The 20,868-nt window shown below is 49.2% G+C and overlaps 1 protein-coding gene across 1 annotated transcript in view; it reads left to right on the forward strand.

Moving 5' to 3' along the window:
• Positions 1 to 20,484, forward strand: part of LOC122372645 (protein sidekick-like) — a gene marked incomplete at its 3' end in the record, with an annotated part of 142,948 nt that extends 122,464 nt beyond the window's left edge. The window contains exons 24-31 of the mRNA XM_043350112.1: positions 1,470 to 1,618; positions 2,025 to 2,175; positions 3,195 to 3,375; positions 9,306 to 9,521; positions 9,868 to 9,984; positions 11,540 to 11,619; positions 17,882 to 18,078; positions 20,381 to 20,484. Of these exons, the coding sequence (XP_043206047.1) occupies positions 1,470 to 1,618; positions 2,025 to 2,175; positions 3,195 to 3,375; positions 9,306 to 9,521; positions 9,868 to 9,984; positions 11,540 to 11,619; positions 17,882 to 18,078; positions 20,381 to 20,484 (1,195 nt within the window). The remainder of the gene's footprint in view (positions 1 to 1,469; positions 1,619 to 2,024; positions 2,176 to 3,194; positions 3,376 to 9,305; positions 9,522 to 9,867; positions 9,985 to 11,539; positions 11,620 to 17,881; positions 18,079 to 20,380) is intronic.
• Between the last annotated feature and the right edge of the window lie 384 nt (positions 20,485 to 20,868).

The raw sequence follows: 20,868 nt of genomic DNA on the forward strand, positions 1-20,868 counted from the left end.
CGCAGTTTTTACAAGATTAGCCTCACATGAACCTAAAAACCGGCTTCACTTACCTATGCTCGAGACGGTCAGCATTGAATCCGCACGTGAAGTTATCATTTGCGAGTTTTGCTGCCAGCATTCGGGCAGGCAAAAATCTTCAGCACTATTTCCTCGTCGTGTTAAGGGTATTTTATAAAACATGAAATCAGCAAAGGTATGTATAAAAGTTATACTTTTGAAGCATGTTTTATCATTTTGAAAGGGTATATTTTTTCTTTATGGTATACACTTAAGTTTTAAAATTTTAATTGGGAAGTTTTTCTAGTAAGTTGCATGAAGGGTGAAGGGTTCCATAGATCTCTTAAGCATTGTAAAGGAAAAACCTTTACTCGACTTATTTGATGTTTATTTGATGTGGCAAATATGGCCAACAGTTACCTACTTGGTTACCTACAACTTAGTTCAAATCATGTTATCTTCTTCCTTTTTATTTGTTCATCTTTTTGTCTCAGTTGCGCCATCAATGCAAATTGCAAATGGCAGAATGATATGTTGCCATGACAACAGGATATGCCAGCCGTCGTAGCTGCCACATCAAACGACCTTGAGTTGTAGTGGTGATATAAACAACGATCTTTTTTTTTTGGCCAATGTATTAAATGCAATGTTTCGGTTTTTTGTATATTGTGGACGCGCTAACCACGTCTAAAAATTCAAATAAGTAAAATAGATTCATAGAACAAAAATTTCGGAAGGTGGCACCCTTCCTTTAAAAACGCGCAAAACATGTACCGTGGAGAACGACCTTTTCCCATATAACGGAAAAATCTCAGTATGCCCGGCCCGGCCCCGCCTGGCCCGGCCTGTAACGCTTTTGAGAGTGTAATAACTCAGCAACCGCTGGGCCGATTTACTTGCGGTAATTTTTTGTAGGGTAGCTTGATTCCTTCTACCAAGCATTATATATGGTTTTTTATGCATGTGGGCGACCCTTCTGCACGTGCCACGTGCAACACGAAGAGGTGTCAGTTTTGTAACTATTGCAATATCTCGGTAGTTACTGGGCCGATTGCGCTGAAACTTTGTATGTGGATACTAGGTAGGCACCCACTAGGCACTTCAGTTCCATGTCCCACCGTTGGGATGTTGCTGCACGTGCGCACGTGTAGGGTGCCGCTTCCAGATCTCGAGAACGGCTGGGCCGATTGCGCTCTAATTTGGCACATTGCTAGAGACCGGTTAGTAGGGTGCCGTGCACAAGTCAGTTGGAGGTACCCTCTCTCACAAATCCGCACGCGCAAGGCTCGCCCTCTTGCTCGCTCCGTTTGTCGCCCTATTAGGCGTTTTACTGGTTTAGTAAATAAAGGAAATGTTTTTGATCAACAGAGTAGCAAAGAAGTGTACAAAAACAAAGCATTACTACTAACCAGCTCTATCATGTTTTTTTCATTTATTTTCATTAATGTACTCCCCTCTCGTTTCTTCAGCTCCCGGCGCCGGGCCGGAGAACGTGCAGGCGAACGCCACCTCCTCTACCACAGTGGTGGTGACTTGGGGGGAGATTTTGCCGCTACAGAGGAACGGCATCATCCTCGGCTACAGGGTCTACTACGGCTACAAGGGCAATGACTTTATGGTGAGTAGACTGGGAAGGCGTGGAATTGGGTTGATGGAGAATGGGCTGGTCTGGGTGGGAAGGTAGGTAGGTATGTTGGGTGTCCGGCAGGCGGTTTTAACGGCCGATCGGCAAGTAGTGTAGTAGGGTTTTTGTGGACGAAGGCATTGAGTGGGGCTAAGGCTATTGAGAGAACATTGTAAAGGGTGGGAGTAGAAGGAGTGTAATAATATATGGAGATTTTATTTTTCTTTTTCACATTTTTCGTGTGTTATGGAGATTCGGACGACAGGTTTCAGTAAAGGCTTCGGGAAATATGATTATGTGATAGATATTATGAGCTATCGCTGGTGTAAATCAATATGATCTGACTATTTAGCCCTTAAGTCATGGCTGTACCACTGACTTGCCCCCTTTTCTCCAACAGTACAAGGACATTGACGGTAACCAGACGCGTCAGACGACGCTGACCCAGCTGCGCAAATTCACCCGCTACAGCGTTCAGGTGCTGGGCAGAACCCGCGAGGGGGACGGAGCCCTCAGCCTGCCGCCGGCCACCGTACAGACGCATGACGATGGTGAGAGGGGATAGAGGGAGAGGAGAGGGAGGCTGGAGAGTAGGGAGACAGGGGAGGAGCATAACAAAGGCTGGGGGATTTTAGTGAGCGAGGGAATAGAGAGGAGAGAAGTAAGGAGAGGAAAGGAAAAGAGCGAGGGAAAAGTGGGAGAGAGCTGCAAGGGAAGACAAGTTGGGTTATTAGAGGGATGGAAGGAGCAGTGATTGGGAGAAGAGAGAGCGGGGGAGAGAGAGAGAGAGAGGGAGAGAGAGAGGAGAGAGATAGAGAGAGAGAGAGAGAGAGAGAGAGAGAGAGAGAGAGAGAGAGAGAGAGAGAGATGTGCGATTTAAGGGATGTCTAAGGCAAAGAAAAAAGAGAGAGGGAGAGAGATCACGACTGGGAGCGGGAGAGAGAGATAGAGAGAGTCTAGACGTGCCGTGTAGTCGGATGTTGTTGATACCCCCGGGAGACCTGCCTAGGTGGGATCAGGTGCGCACCAACAGCTAACTCTGTTTGAACCAACCTCCCGCGGGATTTTTCTTCGGACGGAAATGATCAGCCCCGCTGCCGGCGGCGGCTTGAACGCGCCGATTGATGCCGGGGGCTTCATTACTGCCTGTAACTCTATTAGAGCACGGTTTGCAGGGATCCGGGCCGGCCGGCGGGGGCACCTGTGGACCGCTCACTTACTCTGTCTCTGCTGCTCTGTTGCTCTTCTGGCCTGTTGTGCCCGCTCTGTCCGACCGGGAGGGGATTGGACGAAATTTTCTCGCTCTCCTGATTTCTCCTTTTTCTTCTTTTTTGTTTATTTCTCCATTTCTCTCTCGCCCTCTCTTTCTCTCTTTCTGTTTCACTTTTATCTACATATTTCATCCTTGTCTCGTATTTAATGCTGCAATCAGCTACCCCACGCCACAACATCCACCCGATTGTATACGAAAGGAAATTCTGGAGTTAAAAAAGTAAATTGTCTACTTGTTGGCCTCGTCAAATACCCGTGTCGACTTTGAACACCTCTGACACTCCCGTTTTCCCCGCAGTGCCCGGCGCTCCATCCAACGTCAGTTTTCCGGACGTGAGCTACACATTCGCGCGCGTGATCTGGGACGAGCCGGCTGAGCCGAACGGACTCCTGCTGGGCTATAAAGTCACCTACCACCCGGCTGACTCGACTGACATCAATATAACTCATGAACTGCCGCCAGAGAGCAGGACGTATACGTGAGTATGGGAACGCAAACTCACAGAGGAGCGTGAGTTTTTTAGATGTAGCTACGTTTCCATGGCATAAGTTAAGCCGATTTTGAAAAATGGATTTGCTCCATCATAACATTTAGACATCATTTAAAAATGTAAATACAGGATTAGGTGTTAGCTAAAACAATATATACGCTCATTTTGTTTCCATAAGGTGAATTGTATCCGAGAAAAACGAACGTGAAATTTTGCTAAATCGATTTAGACGTCATGGAAACGTAGTGAGTGTTGTGTGAGTGGCGGTTGGTCGGTATTTTTTTGTGTTTTTAGGTGTTGGTAGTGGCTTACGATGACAAAGGTGTTGTTTGGCTCATTGGATTAGTGGAATGGCTCTGTTTGTGTCCCGCCTGATTTGAAATGTTGGCAGTTTTTTTTGCGCAATGACATCGCTAAGAGCACCATATATATGACATAAGCTCAGTGTGCGAGAAGAATGAACACAGCTACTTGTTTGGAGTGTCTTTTTTCTCCTAACGTTAGACGATGAATTGCTTTTTGAACGAGTAATGTTCTTCATCAATGTCCAGAGTAGCAGTTAAGGACGTCTCTAGACTCTTCATTGGACACTTTGGGCAAGGAGAAATCGGGGGACAGACTTCTTCACTCGTTTTCAAGTGCGATAAGCGATCTTACGTCTTGGACAGGAGTATTACGGAGTGAAGATGCTTCATAAGTCGTGTCTTTTCCTCGAGATTGACGTTTTTTTTCTTCCTTGTTCCCGACAATCTAGTGAAGTGTTGCTATATTTCCGTCGCTACGCTGTACCTCCGTAGCATCTATATCGTACTCTGTTGAGTTTTGTTAGGGATATTGTTTTGCTCACGTCATTTACGTGTTAGCTCACTTCATCTTGTGTTCTCACACTTCACTGCAACCATATGTAGAATACCATCTGTTCCGACATTCGGGAAAAAATGTGGGTTAAAATGACGGTTTCTATTAACTCCATTCAACACCAAAGCATCAGAGCCGGTTCAACAGCGACTACATGATCATTGCAGCTTTAGTTTACATGATTGAATAGGTTTTAAACTGTTCCGAGCAAAATTAAGCCACATTTACCACTTAACTCATTCTATGGCATTTCACGTATATGCAAACAGGTAAATCAGTGCCGTTCTTCCTTTACATGATTTACATTCGCTCGTTCTCACTGCAACTAAATATCGCTGAACACATATTTTCTCGCGGCTTTCCAGATGAAATACCTCCGGCTTGAGATGACGGACCACTAAATAAAAACACGGATAAATTGTCGGCTAGTCGCAACACTCCCCCCAGTGTTCTACTGGGTAGAACACCAATAATACGTGCGACTACTGGCCTATATGACATGACACGAACACTGCCCTTTAGTCTATTGATTTGCAGCATGCACATCCTCCAACTTACTGCCCGAGCGCTCAAGCTTTCAGCTCAGCTCCACTCCCGCTTCACTGGGATCTCTCACAACTTTCCAAGAAGCAAACTTTGTTTGCCGGACAACGGTAGACGGATCCTCTTGCCGTCTGCAGCGACACTGAGCGCACTCGACCATCATCGCTTGTGGTTACTTCTGTGATCCTCGCCAGCGGCCAGTAACCTCTGGGCGACTCTTGATCCACCATGAGGACGACATCACCAACTTGTAGATCTCGGGTTTCACGCACCCACTTCTTCCGTTGAATCAGCAGTGGTAGGTATTCTTTCTGCCACCTTCGCCATAGCTGATCGGCGAGTGCTTGGGACTGCCGCCACTTTCCACGGCCGAGGACATCACTTTCAGCGAAGATGCCAGGCGGGAAGGCGGCCTCCGGGTAGCCCAAGACGAAGTGGTTCGGAGTGAGGGGCTCCGGGTCACCAATGTCCGTGCTGACATAGGTCAGCGGACGGCTATTGAGTACAAACTCAATCTCCGTCAGTACAGTACACAACACTTCTTCTGAGACGCACTGGTTTCCGAGCACGACCCGCAGAGCACGCTTGACCGAGGATACTAGTCGCTCCCACACTCCTCCCTTGTGGCTTGCGTTAGGTGGGTTGAACCGCCAGTCAATCTCCGACTGCAGAGTCTTTGCTGTCGAGACGTCTTTCACCGATGTCAGCAGATCATCCATATAAAAATTGTTTCTCACGGCGTCAGCAGCAGCCTTTGACTCAGGCAAATCCGTTTCGTGATCAGCAGCTGTTCTCAGAAGAGCGTGATTTGCCAAGGTCGGGCTACATTTTGCTCCAAAAATCACGACCGTCATCTGGTAGACATCAGGAGGCTTGCTTTGGTCCAGGTTTCGCCAGAGGAAACTCAGAGCCGGCTGGTCCTCTTCAACCACTCGAACTTGGTGGAACATCTGTTCTATGTCTGCGACTAGAGCTACTCGTTCCTCCCTGAAGCGCAACAGGACACCAACCAAGTTCCAGAGGAGGTCTGGGCCGGTTAACAAGACATCGTTGAGAGATACGCCAGAGAACTGGGCCGCTGCGTCGAACACAACTCGCACTTTGGTCTTGTTTGCGCTGACCACCGCATGGTGCGGTAGCAGCCATCTCTTGTCTCTGTTCTTCAACAGTTCTTCCGAGGAGACCTTGCGAGCGTGATTCTTTGCGACATAGCCCATCAGAGCTTCTTCGTACGCTGCTGCTCTCGTAGGATCCCGCGACAGGCTCCTCTCCAGCGACTCCAGTCGCCTCTCTGCCATCTTGCGATTGTCAGGCATCTTCGTGTCTTCTTGTTTCCAGAGGAGTCCTACTTCGTAGCGACCATCTTGCAGCTTCGTGGTGGTATCGAGCATAGTCTGGGCTCGAGTGTCCTTCTGAGAATAAGACGCCTGGCCTTCAAACATGCTCCCAAACGACTCAGTCGTCCACCAGTCGCTTATCGCTGCGCACAACTGGGACTCCTCAGATGAGTGATGAATCAGCATAACATCACGCATCTGTCCGGGACGAGTCCAGCTACAGAGCCTGTCAGTGTCCAACCGAACACAGTTCTGATCGCGACAGGGTCACCGGGGCTGCCGGTTCTCACTTCTAGCTGTAGGACCGCCTCAATCACGTTAGCTCCGAGTAGGAGTTCCACCTTGCGCCCACGGCAGTCCGGCAGCTTCAGATCATGCACATGCCGCCACTGTTTTGCAGGATAATGCGGCACAGTAAGATTGATCTCCTTTACTGAGAAGGCTTCTGGCACTGAAACAGAGTAGACTTCCTCTCCCTCAGTCAGCAGATTTAACTGCAGACGTCTCGTGCGCTGCTGGGAGCCATTCCCTTCAACATTTCTCAGTCGCAAAGTTTGGCGCTCCCCCTGGAGTCCGAGTTCTTCCACGACATCTTCTGCAACGAGAGAAGTTTGTGATCCTGGGTCTAGCAGCGCACATACCTTCCTGGTCTTGCCGTTCTGGCCGACGACGGTGACCTCCACAACCTGGAGAAGAGTAGTGACCTGTTCCACAGGCAGTGACGACGCAGCAACCACTCGTTGGCCATCAGGCTCTGAGCTCGGCACCGACCGGCTGGCCTCTGTACCGAGACCGACCCTCCTGCTGCCGTGCAACACCAGATGGTGCCTCATTTCACAACCCTCGATGCCACATCGCCTTGCAAAGCGGCACTTTCTGACGGCGTGACCTGTCTTAAAACAGAAGAAGCAGGCACCTGAGCTAGCAACAAAGGCAGCTCTCTCATCCACTGACTTGCTGAGGAATGCGGGGCATACAGTAACGTCATGGGCAGCTTCACAGCAGATGCAAGTCTTGCCGGCTCTGTTCTGTGCTTCAGTCGCCAGAGCCGTCCGCTGAAGAGCATGTTCTCCACTGGCTCCCTGCGTCTTTGCTTCACGCTTCTTTTCGGCTGACCGCCCTCCATGCTGTTGAGAAGCAGCTGCGAAGTTCAGCGCGATCCTGACCTGTCTGCACAGCCAAGAGTCTAGATGGAGCAGGCTGGGCTTCTCTGGTTCGAGGTTTAAGACATGTTCACCCCACTCTCTCTTCAGTTCAGTCGGTAGCTTCTCTACCACACGTCTCAAATTCTCATAACTGTACAGGTCACCGTCATGCCCCAGACTCTGGAACACTACTACAGCGCAGTGGACTGTGGCTTGAAACTGTTCCAGGCTGGCAGGATCGAGATGAGAAGGTGCCGGACAGGAGAAGATGCTGTCAAGGTTGGAGTGGATGATGTCATCATCTCGGCCGAATCTGTCCTTAAGTACTCTAACTGCCTCCTCATACAGCTCCCCTCTATACAGCATCCCTCCGATGGTCCTCTGGGCCAAGCCAGTGACAGCGGCCTGCAAATGAGCCATTTTCTCCGTGGGGGTCAGCGCTGGCTGGTCATGGACCAAAGTGCGGAACAAAGCAAACCAGTTCACCCACTCGCTCGTGTCGCCGGCGAATGTGGGCAGAGTGAGTTTGGGGAGGCTGCGATGGAAAAGATGCTCAGGCTGGTAGACAGGGGCAACTTGCACCGGAGCAGCTGCACCCGGGGTAGAGTACCGTCTCGCATCCTCAGGCATGGGACGGCAAAGCACGACCGGGTCGGGTGGATCACTGCTTACCACTGAATGGGCTGGTCTGGGAGGACTAGTTGGACGCTGCGGCACTGTCTCTGCTACACCCGGAGTAGAACATCGTCTCTTGTCATCAGGCGTAGGATGGCGAGGCACAGCTGAGTTAGGCGAGTCGCTGCTTGTCACTGGATCGGCTGGTCTTGAACTAGCTTGATTAGCTGGACACTGAGACACTGACTCTGCTTCCACGGGGCGGCACTCATAATCCACTGGGCACAGAACAGCTGGCTCCCCGACAAAGTCGTCCCTCCGCTCCCAGCTGAGACCTCCCTCTGCGTCCTTCAACAGCCGCTCTTCCAGCCGTGCAGATGCTTCCGCATCTTCAGCCTCCTGAAGCTGGCGTCTTCTCCTCATATCCTGTTCTTGCTTCTCCAGCTCCAGTCGTCGCCGAAGCTGTTGGAGCTCCAGCTGCCTCACCTGTGCTGTTATTCGCGCCCTGCCGGGGTCAGTAGCCTTAGATGAGACGCGACTCTCTGCAGTCACTGAAGGCGCTTCGTCCTTCCTACCTGCCAGGTGCTCCTGAATGCGGACCACAGCAGCCTCATGCTGCTCTCTTACATCCTTCATATAGAGTTCGGCAGCCTGCAATTCGCCTTCCTCCTTGAGGCTGGCCACATACTTGCCGTTTGCTTCTTCGATTTCTTCCAAAGCCACATCAAGTTCTTTGAGCGTCTCGGCGAGTTGAGTTCGGCTGCCTTTACTATCTATGAGAATCAATGCACGTCTCCTTACTCTTGTTAGCTTGCACAGCCTTCTACCACGCACGGATTTCAACGTTTTCGTCTCGTCCATGTCTTGTATCTGTCTTCCAATTGATTGCACAATGCACAGTGCACGGAGTTTAAAACTGTTCCGACATTCGGGAAAAAATGTGGGTTAAAATGACGGTTTCTATTAACTCCATTCAACACCAAAGCATCAGAGCCGGTTCAACAGCGACTACATGATCATTGCAGCTTTAGTTTACATGATTGAATAGGTTTTAAACTGTTCCGAGCAAAATTAAGCCACATTTACCACTTAACTCATTCTATGGCATTTCACGTATATGCAAACAGGTAAATCAGTGCCGTTCTTCCTTTACATGATTTACATTCGCTCGTTCTCACTGCAACTAAATATCGCTGAACACATATTTTCTCGCGGCTTTCCAGATGAAATACCTCCGGCTTGAGATGACGGACCACTAAATAAAAACACGGATAAATTGTCGGCTAGTCGCAACACCATCCCAATCGTTAATTCTCGGTAAATCATAAGTACCCCTCCCTCACAAGTCACACCACACCGTCTTCCCACTCTAACCCTCCTCCGGCTTGCTCTAACCTCCCCTTCTGCTCTACCCTCACAGTGCGGCCGGTCTTCAGCCGGAGCGATCATACCAGTTCTCCGTCTCCGCCCGCTCGAGACTCGGCTGGGGCCTTGTAGCCAAGGCTCTGGTCTACACTACCAGTAACAGGGAGAGACCCCAGGCGCCGTCGGCCCCTCAGGTCTCTCAGAGTCAGGTTCTGAGTGACCGGATTACATTCAGCTGGACGCCGGGAAGAGATGGATTCGCGCCGCTGAGGTAAGCGGGAAGAGGACGGAGGAAGAAGGGAAGAGAGGGAAGGAGAGACGGCAAGGGGTGGGAAGGGCTGGACGGATGGAGGAAGAAAGGGGATGCCGGTTGAGTTTGAGATGCCCTGATTTGGATTGTGAGTTGTCAGACGGCTTTGGTTGCCAGGGATAGCCTAAAGAATCTACATGTATACATAATAATTGTCTTTATCTGAGCCTAACGAATCTACATGTATGCGTAATAATTATCTTTATCTGACGGCTCTCCCTCTAACTAAGGTATGCCTGATGACTTTGTCCCCATACCGTATGGGAACAGGCAGAGTCATACGTGACCCGACCTCCTCCCTCCCCAGATACTACACGGTTCAGCTGGAGGAGGAAGGTACCAGCTGGCAGGCGCGGCCCGATCGCGTGGACCCGGCGGTTACATCTTACACCGTGCGAGACCTGAAACCGTTCACCACATACAGGTCAGTTTTTATCCGGCAATGGGTCACTTATGGGACGGCATTTGTGTCGGTCGTGAGCCGGTGGTACGTCACTTATAAGCGAGGTTTGTTATGAGTCGTTATTTATCAGTTATGAGCCGGTGTTAGATCATGCTTTAGTTCCTTCCAAAGGGTTTGTTCAAAGCTTCGTCTATGAAAATGGTGTGTGTCGGTTGGTTGTGTGCTGCCGCCAGGTCAGTTTAGCCCTCGTTTATGAGTCGATATTTGAGCAGCATACTGGTCAGCTGTTGCTTCGCAGTTTGACGCTTATTTTTTGCTCCCATGTTCGTAGTTCGTCCGCACCTTTTATTTTATTATTTTTTTATTGTCCTGGGATGAAACTCAAATCGATTCGACTCGATCGAGCGTAAAAGGCTCATGTATTGCTCATCTGCTACTAAGAGACCATCGCCTTACCATCTATTCCTTGAAGCCAGGCAAACCCAACCAAAGCCGCATCTCAAGCGTTATGGCCTGCAATTAGCTGTGACTAAGTAGTACCCGGCCCAGCGCCGTTTCTCCTGATCGGGGCCATTTCCTCCTTAATGAGCCTTACTGAGCTTTACTGGCCCCACCTGGCCCTCTGCTGCGTCTAATTAGCCATCAGTGCGTCGAATTATCCAACAATCGCCGACAACATCCCGGGACTGTCTATAACGTTACAACGGCACTGGATCATGTCGTCAGGACGTGCAAAAACATCAGGCTAGACAGCGTAAAATCGGGCAGTGAAGATTGGATGGAATATGTTGGCTAGTTGCTATGGAAACGGAAAGCTGTCGGGCTGATCTGGGATGAAATCCATGGAAACGAAACCTAGCAGACGCATTTGACGTTTTTTTTCCCAATATGAGCATACGGGGTCGACTTTGTTCTTGTTAACTTTTTTTAGGATATCTCTGAAAGCCGATGCGCTCGCATTGTCATTTCGGCTTATGAGAAGAATCGCTGTTTCGGGTCACATTACTCGTTTGCATTTGCCCCTGAGCACATAATAAAACTATCCCATGATATGCTCGGCAAAAACACCTCACATAATCCTCATAAATGAGCATTATTTGTATCCGGGTGCTCATTTCATTTTTTATACTGTTTTCATGTCTTTGGTGGGTGCATGTCAGTGCGTATGTGATACCCTTGAATTAAACATCGCTTCTTTCATGGCCGTCTGTCTAGTTTTATGTGAAAATTTTCCAATGTCACCATTTAGCTTGACTCCTTTGTCTGGTTTGAGTGCGGCACGCATGTATCGTGGATTCGAAAAAAAAAACTTTCGTAGGGTATAGCTGCAGGCATGTGCTTGTATTAGCAAATGTTCTAGGTCGTTCTAAACCTTTCACGCATGCAAGAACATTGACGAAATGCCATGAAAGCTGGGTATGACAATGCGTCGGTGCTCTCATTTTAGTGGAGTGGTCAGAGTGGTCAGTCTTTCCGCTTGTATTCTTTGCGCGCCTGTCTGTATCATAGGTTTCTGAACCATGCCATCACTGACGAATATCAACTAACGTGCGTTTATCTGTGTCTGCTTCCCCAGGTTCCGGATTCAGGCCACAAACGACATGGGTCCAAGTGGCTGGAGCGATCCCAGTGAAACGGTCAAAACACACCCGGCAGGTAAGGAAGAAGCCGCGTTTACATAGAGTTTGTTGCGAGTCCCCAGCATTGCCCGAAATGTTGCAAAGCATGCCAATGGCGCTTTTTATTATACAAAATGATAAACGACAACGACAACAACGACAACGACAGAGACAACGACAGAGACAGAGACAGTGAGTGAGTGAGTGAGTGAGTGAGTGAGTGATTTGGTATAATTTTTATTAAGTCTCGTGCGATTTTATCAACTAGGGTCTCTTGCTAATCATGCTTTACAAAGACATTAGCTAATAATTGAAACATACCATCAAACGCGTGATTTCAGTTTCCCTGTACATTTAATCGTCATTCTCTTATAAATGCATCTGACACCGGTGACTGTTGAATTATGCCGCTCTAGCTCGTTTGGCCCTCGAGACAGCACCCCTCGGCTTTAAACTTTCCTCTTCCGTCACTGCCGCCGTTTTTTTTTTTTTTTTTTTTTAGTGGGACCGCCGCCCCAAGCGTCGCCCGCGGGGTCTCAGAAACGAGTCTCTCAGAGGGACTTTGTGTGCGCTGCTTGCCGCCACCGGCGGTGGGAAGGGTTCGGAGAAATAGTTTGTGAGTTTCTGAGTCGTAGGATTTGGGATGCGTGGCTGTTATTATTTTCTGAGAAGACGCCAAGATTATTGAAAGAGGTGGATTAGGGACTATAAAGCATTCGGAGAATTGGACAGTGGTAGTGCTTGACGCTGATAAAGTGTGAGGTGAATGAAGAGATCAGAAGGACGAACTTCCTATAGTTATTGGTTAAACAGGCGGGATGCTGGGTAGTTTGCAGTTACTTTTCAGTGAAGCTTTCTTATTCGTTCAATTCATTCCTGTAGGTTTAATGCTTCCCCGTTATTATGGGAGGTCTGCGAATGTTCCTTTTATTACCTTCGTTATAGATTTATATTTAATGTATCAACCACAGCAAAATGTCCTACCACTGCTGAAGTAATTTGTGATATTCCTGCCAAAAGCGACCGCTGTCGTTCTTTAATCATATGCCGTACCTAATGCATATCAGTTCACGTTCCGTGGCCATGAAATTGGTTCTTTTTGGATCAAATGTCTTACTTGATGCTTTCGGGTTTGTCACTAAATTCGTGACCTGACTTTTGATTTATTAACATGTTCTTTTGCGTCGTTTCTAATCCTATTCGGAGCACCTTTGTGCCTTCGATGCATTGTGCATGTGCTACGCTTCTTCCAACTTTGGCACTTTCTCTGACAGTGTCTAAGTCAGGAGCAGTCCTGAATCTTGCCGCACAAGTTGCTGCCGTTTTCGGACTTCCACTCAGAAGTTGCGAGACGGTACAATGGCCCGCTGTCTGGCATCGTGCAGTCTGCCATGTTCAGGACGGACAGACTGTATTACTGACGTCATCTGCTGCATTTGTCATGTCGGCTAGACGGTGGCTGCAGATTTTAAGGTCGTCTAGCAGAAGGTATTCTTGGTGTGCCAAAGAATGACCGCTAGCTTTCACACGGTAGAAAGCCCAGCTCGAGCTGTTGTCCTCTGGAGACATCTGTGTTGAAGATGGACCACGGTTGAAAGTTCGGCTCGAGCTGTTGTTCGCTGGGGACTGTGGTGCTGAAGATGTATTCTGTGGATGCAATATGGAAGTGCTGGGGTCTTTGGAGGCCAGCGATGGCGGTGAAGTGTCTGTAAAAGTTTCTGATCAGGATGTTGAATATGTCAGGGGCATACGACACAGGACACTCAGGTGGCCAGAGCTCTTTAAAAGTCCATTTTTCTGTGTAGACTGAGCAGTAAAACGAATCCGATCTTCCATTTGTCTCTCCGCGAACTGATGCAGAATATTCACAAGTTTTAAGAAGCCTGAGCGGGAACTAAGCCTACCAGCTCATGGTACTGTATCGTATTTCTCGGGTGCCGCCATTTCCACAAGCAAGCTGTCAACTTTAGCCCTTCTGCATTAGATTCGGCAATGCCCAGTGTCTGGATGCACTATTAACTTCCATGAATTCCGCATCCTACAGGCTCCGCCCCTACCTGACGACCACCAATAGGCGCTCGGCCGATGCTGCAGCGTGCAGTGATTGGCTGGCGTCATCAGACCGGATGCCCTCGGGCGCCCTCTGACCTGTCAGAGCCCTGCACTTTGCTCCTCCCCTCCAGGAGCTGTGCCGTCAGCTTCCACCCACGCTGCCTTGAGTCTTGAACAGGTGTGACAGGAGCGAGATATCGGTTACTTCACTCTGATGCAGACTGAAACCTTTAAATGTCAAGCAGAAAGGCTGGCAGTCGCTCTATGCGAGCACTGTGACTCAACACGGGCTAGAGGTAATGTTGAGTCACGATGCTCTGATTGCGTCGAACGTCGGATGAGGACGCTCCCGGAGGTTTGAATTAGAGGAGACGGCTGCTTCCGATAGGGTTACCGGGGAAGGATATTACGGCACTTGCCAAGTTTGTGATGCAACGCAAAGTTATTGCTAGCTTTGAGTTATTGGCCGGAAATGTTCTGTTTTATGAGGGCAAAGTTCTAAGAAGTTTCTGGGATATATACGTCTTACAAACATTGCATTATTTGTTTATGAGGCAAAGTAATCATTTATCTTTTTTATTTTTGTTACTTCTTATAACATTTGTATTGCTTTATTGCACACAGATTGTGGTATTTTGTAATAAAACCAATATGACCGGATGGATGCCAGGAAAGCTGTGATATCATAGCCAGTGGCGGATCCAGGGGGGGGGGGCAAAATGGGCATTTGCCTCCCCCCAACGGCATAATTTTAACATTACGCCTATGGACGATGCTTGGAAAGAATCGATAAATTGTTATGGTTTGCCCCCCCCCCCCACCCCAAACTCTGAGCTGGATCCGCCTCTGATCATAGCCTTCTGTTGAAGACGCTTTGGAGGAAGTGGTTGCCAGTGTATGCTATCAAATAAACTCAGCAACTAGCTCAGGGAAGGCGTTCAAGGGAACACAGCTTTAGTTGCCAACAGTGACACTCTTTATCTTTGTAATAAAATGTTTCTTTCGGTCTGATTGCGCGAGTATTGCGTTTGAATGATCAGACGTATGATTGGATTTTGACTTGAAAGGCGTGAAAGCGTTTCAAGGCTTTGATGAATGAATCAATTTAACTTTGGCTTGACGACTCATATTTGTATTGATATATTACAACAAATTGTATTGAGACGCAGCCGAGAAGGACAATAAAGATAATCAGCGCTCCTTATTGCCGTAATTAATTCTCTTCAACCCTGGTGATGTTTTCTGCGCTGCTTCCGGCGGGCTCGCCTCTGGCGTCCGTCCCTCTTTCTCGGAATTCATTAGCAGCCTCAGTTTCCTCAAAGTGACGTTACACCGTCGATTCCTGGGGGTTCTTACGTCAAAGGGTAGAGCTCAGCGCCGGCGATTCTAGTCTATTGCTGTGATAAGAGTCCAACAGTGGTTGATATTGCATCGTCTTGCGCAGACGAATCAACGATGGAACGTAGCAGAAGACCGAACTTTATTGTCCGTTCTGACTTGATCGTGGATGACATTGTGCTTTCTTAGGGCAGTGGGTAATGCATAAATGAATACAAGAATCAGTCGGAGTCAACTATTTTCCACCGAAACCGATGATTACCTTTGGGGTAGTATTCTTGTCCTAAATCGCAATATGCATATTAATGGCTTTCTGTACTTATTAACGTCTAAAAAGCGTTTCTGTCTGGCACATTGGTTCGAGACCCGTCACATATTTTGTGACTTCTTTTTTTTTGTGACTTTTGTGAAAAATTCTCGCAAGCAGACTTGGAAGGACATTAGGAAGTTTCTCGTTGCCTCGGGGAAGAGGGGCGGAGCTGGCAGTAGTGGTGCGCCGGTCACGGACCGCACACGGGAATGGGCAGAGAAGCTCAATCGGCACTTTTCGTCGGTTGGCCCCAGTATCGCTGCGTCCCTGAGTACAGTGGCGGCTGCCGGGCCACAGCTGTCACCCCGGCCGCCCCGTGTCTGCAGCGGCGCATTCAGGGTGAGACCGGCCACTCTGCCGGAGCTCTCCAGTGCGCTAGAGCGGATGAACTGCTCCAAGGCAAGCGGACCGGACGGCATCACGGTCAGCATGCTCAAGCTGACGTTTCCGGTCGTCGGCCCTCACCTGCTGCACGTAATTAACCGCTCTATCGTGAACGGTGTGGTGCCGGCGGAGTGGAAGGTGGCCACAGTGACGCCGCTGTTTAAATCGGGTGACATTTTAGACGAGAACAACTACCGGCCTGTGTCAATTTTACCTACCGTGTCGAAGCTAGCCGAACGTGTCATATGTGATCAGCTGATGTGGTATCTTACGAGCTGTGACATTATCTGCCCCGAGCAGCATGGTTTCCGGCCGGCCCACTCCACGGAGTCGGCCATGCTTGACGCTGTCAGTTACATTTCTTCTCAAGTTGACAGGGGGCAGGTAGTCTCTCTTATAGCTGCTGACACCTCTAAAGCTTTTGACAGCGTTGAGCATGGCCGGCTCGTGGAGAAGCTGGGCTGGTATGGTATTGACCCCTGGTGGTTTGCCGACTGGCTCAGTGACCGCAAACAGACGGTCAGGGGCGGCTCGGAGTCCCTCCCGGTTTCCCACGGTGTGGTACAGGGTAGTATTCTTGGACCGATACTTTTTACAGTTTTTACCAACGACCTTCCGTCTCACGTACCGTGCGGCAGACTGATTATGTACGCGGACGACACACAATTCATTAATACCTGTGGACAGACCAGTATCGGAGAACACGCAGCCGACCTAGAGGTCATGCTCGGGGTGGTCCAGGCATGGTACAATCAAAACAGCCTGAGGATAAACCCGTCAAAAACAGAACTGATCATGTTCGGAAAAAATCACGGAGCCGATTTTTCTATCCAGTTTGCCGGTGCAGTAGTTCAGCCATGTGAGAAGGTGAAGGTGCTGGGAGTGGTGCTCGACTCGCGCCTACAGTGGGTGGACCACGTGTCCTTAGTGGTGCGCCGGTGCTACAGCACCTTATCAGGTCTCTCAAAATTCTCCCATCGGCTGCCGAGTTCGGTCAAAAAACTAGTCGTCGAGTCCCTGGTGTTCCCACACATTTTGTACTGCGCTACTGTTTGGGGCGGGTGTAATAAAACCCAAAGACATAGGGTTCAGAAAATTCTAAACCATGCCGCGCAGATCGTGTCGGGATGTTCACGTCGGACGCACGTTACGCCACTTCTAGCCCAACTGGACTGGCAGAGCGTGGACTCCCTCATACGCGAGAGAGATATCATTACCGTCCACAAGCTGACACACTCGCATCTGGCTCCTGTCAGACTGAAACAGCTGCTAACACGGCGCAGTGAGGTGTCAAGCCGCTGTACCCGGGCTACGGAGGCGGGTCACCTGGAGCTGCCCCAGGTGCGCTCTGAGCGGGCCCGGCGGCACTTTTGTTTCCGGGTCGCTATGAGCTGGAACGATGCCTCTGATGCTGTCAGGGAGCCAGTAACTGTCGCCACGTGTCGTGCGAGACTGCGATCAAAGTGAGCTTCTGCACTGTAATGACTGCATTTTAACTCTGTATCAACTTTGTGTATTAATCTGTAGAACGCGTCGCGAGGTACAGTGTTTTATAGTTAGGCTGTGATTCTTGAGCGGTGACAATAATATGTAGGTATGTAGAAACCATGTGATCATAATTTGTATGTAGGTACCAATACCATACATGATGCTTCAATGTATATTGACGCAAGCTTTAAAACCCACCATGTGGAGGCTTAAGATCGTAAATAAATAAATAAATAATAAGACTTGTCCGACACCACTTGACAAAGTTGGACACCTGTGCCATCCAGTTTTAACATCTTCTAGTACACCAGCGATAGGGGATCTTTTAGGACATGTGGCGACACGTGTCACATATTAATTTATAATCACGTATCTTCTCACTCCCCTGTCTTACAACCTATCGTGGTACCCGTCATACCTATCCCAACCTCCCTCCATTTTCAGTCCCTCGCTATACGATGGGGTACTTGCATGCGATCTCTATCGCATATAATTCACCTCCCCTTTCCCTTTCATTTTCAGTCCCTCATGGTGCGTTTGGTCCCCGTCATAACCTACTATACCTTCCTTTTATTTTCAGCGCCTCACAGTGCGGTTGGGTTACATGCGTATGATCCCCAGTCACATATAACTCTGCTTCTGCCAGTTTCAGCGCCCCGCGTTGCGGTGGGCGACGTGCGCATGGTCCCCAGTCACATATGACTCATCCCTCCTCTGCCTGTTTCAGCGCCCCGCGGTGCGGTGGGTGACGTGCGTGTGATTCCCGTCACCACCACCTCTGTACGGGTCGAGTGGCGCCCGCTACCTCCCGGCGCCTGGAGCGGAGACGCCGCTACAGGCGGGTACAGGGTGGAGTACCGACCCCGGGCCGACTTCCCGTCGCCGACTGCCGGCAGCATGGAGAGGATGGTTAATGATATACAGGTGAGAGAGGGGGAGGGAGTGAGGGAGAGAGAGAGAGAGAGAGAGAGAGAGAGAGGGGAGAGAGAGAGAGAGAGAGAGAGGCGAGGGAAAGGAGAGCATGCTTATGATTATAGATGAGAGGGATGAAGAGAGGAGAAGAGAGGAAAGCATCTGAGAGTTATAGAGTTTAAAAGGAAGGAGGAGGAAAGGGCAGAGAAGACTAGAAGTGTTTAAGGATAGAGGAGTGTTGTGGACATGCTGTCAAAGACATTGTAGACCTAATTAGTAGATGAAAGTAAATAATATTAATAAAGCTTGGTCTGAGTGGTTGCTGCCACCGCGCCGTTTTAAACCCTCACTTTGATGAGTGGCTGTGTAACTTTGTTAATTTCGCTGCTGGTGTGTGGCCGAAGTTGGCCGTGTTTCCGGTATATTCTGGTTCTGCGGTCAAAGGCCGCTCGCTGCTCGTGACCTTTGACCTTCAGTGGGTACGGCGACCTTCCGCAATGACATGAACCCTGACCTGACCATGCTACCGAGTTCTGAAAGTCAGTGACATTCACCAGTGAGCACACACTGCGGAGTCAGAGACCTTTTACTGTAACATTAACCTGCCCTGAATGCCACCGTTTCTGATGGATTATTCTCTAACTGCAAATGAGTGCATCATTGCGCATATTCTTTGTATCATTCGTGAGCCCTTTCGGTATCGATTTTCACTTTATCGTCGAGTGAGAGTGGAAAAGAGAGGTAGGGAGAGAGAGAGAGAGAGAGAGAGAGAGAGAGAGAGAGGAGAGAGAGAGAGAGAGAAGAGATAGAAGAGAGAGAGAGATAGAGAGAGAGAGAGAGAGAGAGAGAGAGAGACCACGCAAACGTCAGAGTAGCTCTGAAGCGCGCAGAAATGAAAACTTATCCGTATCCTAGCAGTATACGCCTCTCCAAATAGACTTGCTTTCCGCCCGGTACTTCAGTCGTTATGCGTAAGTCCGTCCTACAGCCTGGTCTTCCATCTCTGTCCGAGTCAGGGCGATGTTCTATTACTTTACTCGTGTGTGCTGTGAACGTGTGTGAGTGAGAAATGTCAGTGGATTGGAGTACGGAAAGAGAACGGGCATGAAATGTGGACGAGTGTGTGGAATAATGGGCCAGGGAAATGAAATGGGGTGGAAGGGGACCCGGTGGGATAGGGTGTGGTGAGATTAGACCCGGTGGGATGAAATGGGTGGTGAGGGTGACTAGAGGGGTACGTAAGACCACTGCCACGACGTACGTTTCAGGAAGACGGAGCGAGAGAGAGAGAGGGAGAGAGAGAGAGAGAGAGAGAAGAGAGAGAGATAGAGAGAGAGAGCATGGATGGCGAAAGAGTGGAGAGAGAGGCGCCGATGACACGATATTCTCGAGACTGTCGAGTAAAAAGTAAAGCAAGAAGCAAACACACACCAACTCACGGTCATAAATCTGAAAAAAGTTTGATTGAATCCGAGTTCTCCGAATGTGTGAGCCGTGAGGCTCCATCCGATGTAAAGACACCCAATCAGCTTGGTGCCAGACCGGCGATTTGGGGTGGACCGCATAAGTGTGGACCGGGAGACTTCTGCAGGGATTCCTTGGAGAAATAAGAGGGAATTGGGAGAAGCGTCAGAGCGGATGATGCGAGTAGTGACGGTCAGTTGGTCTCGGTGCTGACGAAGCTCCGGCGGGTGCCGGTGGACTGCTGAGACTGGTGAGGTTTGGACCTCTGATGGACGGGGAAGGAGGACGGAGTGGGGTGATAAGGCTGGAGGCGCCGGTGAGATGAGAACTATGGAGGGACGGGACGAGAAACATTGGACTGGGTGCGATACCGAATTGGGTTTTCAGATAGAATAGTGCGAACTAGTGGTGTCAATTACGGGAAATCGGAATACCGATACCAAACTAAATACCAACCAAAACCGTGGGGAAATACCGAAACCAAACCAACTTGGGAAAATGAGGAAATACCAACTTTTTACCGATTTCTTAGCCTCTTATACATTAGTGAGGTTCATGATACCAACAAAATGCCAACACATTACGATTGAAATACCAAATACCGAGTTGGTATCGGTTTGATATCGGTATACCAAAAAGTTGGTATCCGACTGACATCTCTAGTGCGAACTGTGAAATGGAAAGTGACACTCAGACGGTATAATTTAGCACATAACATCGCCGTACGGAGGGAAACTGGTTGAGGATGAGCTTAAGCGTATGCCGTAATTCGTTCATGTTTGTCTTCATACGGCTGATTGACCGACATTCCTCTCTCCGACAGCTGTTTTTCTGCTGTTTTTCTCCGCAGGCCCAAGCCGTGGAGCTGGAAGATTTGGTAAAGCACCGCACCTATGAAGTACAAGTGGTGCCGTACAACTCCCAGGGAGATGGAACGCCCAGTCGACCATCCAGGTACGAGAGAGAGAGAGAGAGAGAGAGAGAGAGAGAGAGAGAGAGGAGGAGAGGGAAGAGAGAGAGAGGAGAGAGGAGAGAGAGAGAGAGCGAGATAGATAGGGAAAGAGAGGGAGGGAAAGGAGTGAGATACAAAGAAGGGAGGAATGGGACAGAGCCAAAGGATAGAGAAGAGAAAATGTGAAAAATAAAGGGGAGGGAGAAGAGCGGCCATTGATTTGAATGGCGAGATATATAGAACTGATGACTTCTTTTATTTGTTATCCTTTTGTTGCCGCCATTTTTCATGTCGTGTTTTGCCACCTAGCTTTTATGCGACGATGACGATTCCCGATCGGGATGGCGTTTTTGTCTCAGTCTGCTGACTTGGTGCTTTACTGGCTC

This window comes from Amphibalanus amphitrite, unplaced genomic scaffold (genome assembly GCF_019059575.1).
Source record: "Amphibalanus amphitrite isolate SeventyFive unplaced genomic scaffold, NRLGWU_Aamphi_draft 001381F_arrow, whole genome shotgun sequence".
Classification (NCBI taxonomy): Eukaryota; Metazoa; Arthropoda; class Thecostraca; order Balanomorpha; family Balanidae; genus Amphibalanus; species Amphibalanus amphitrite.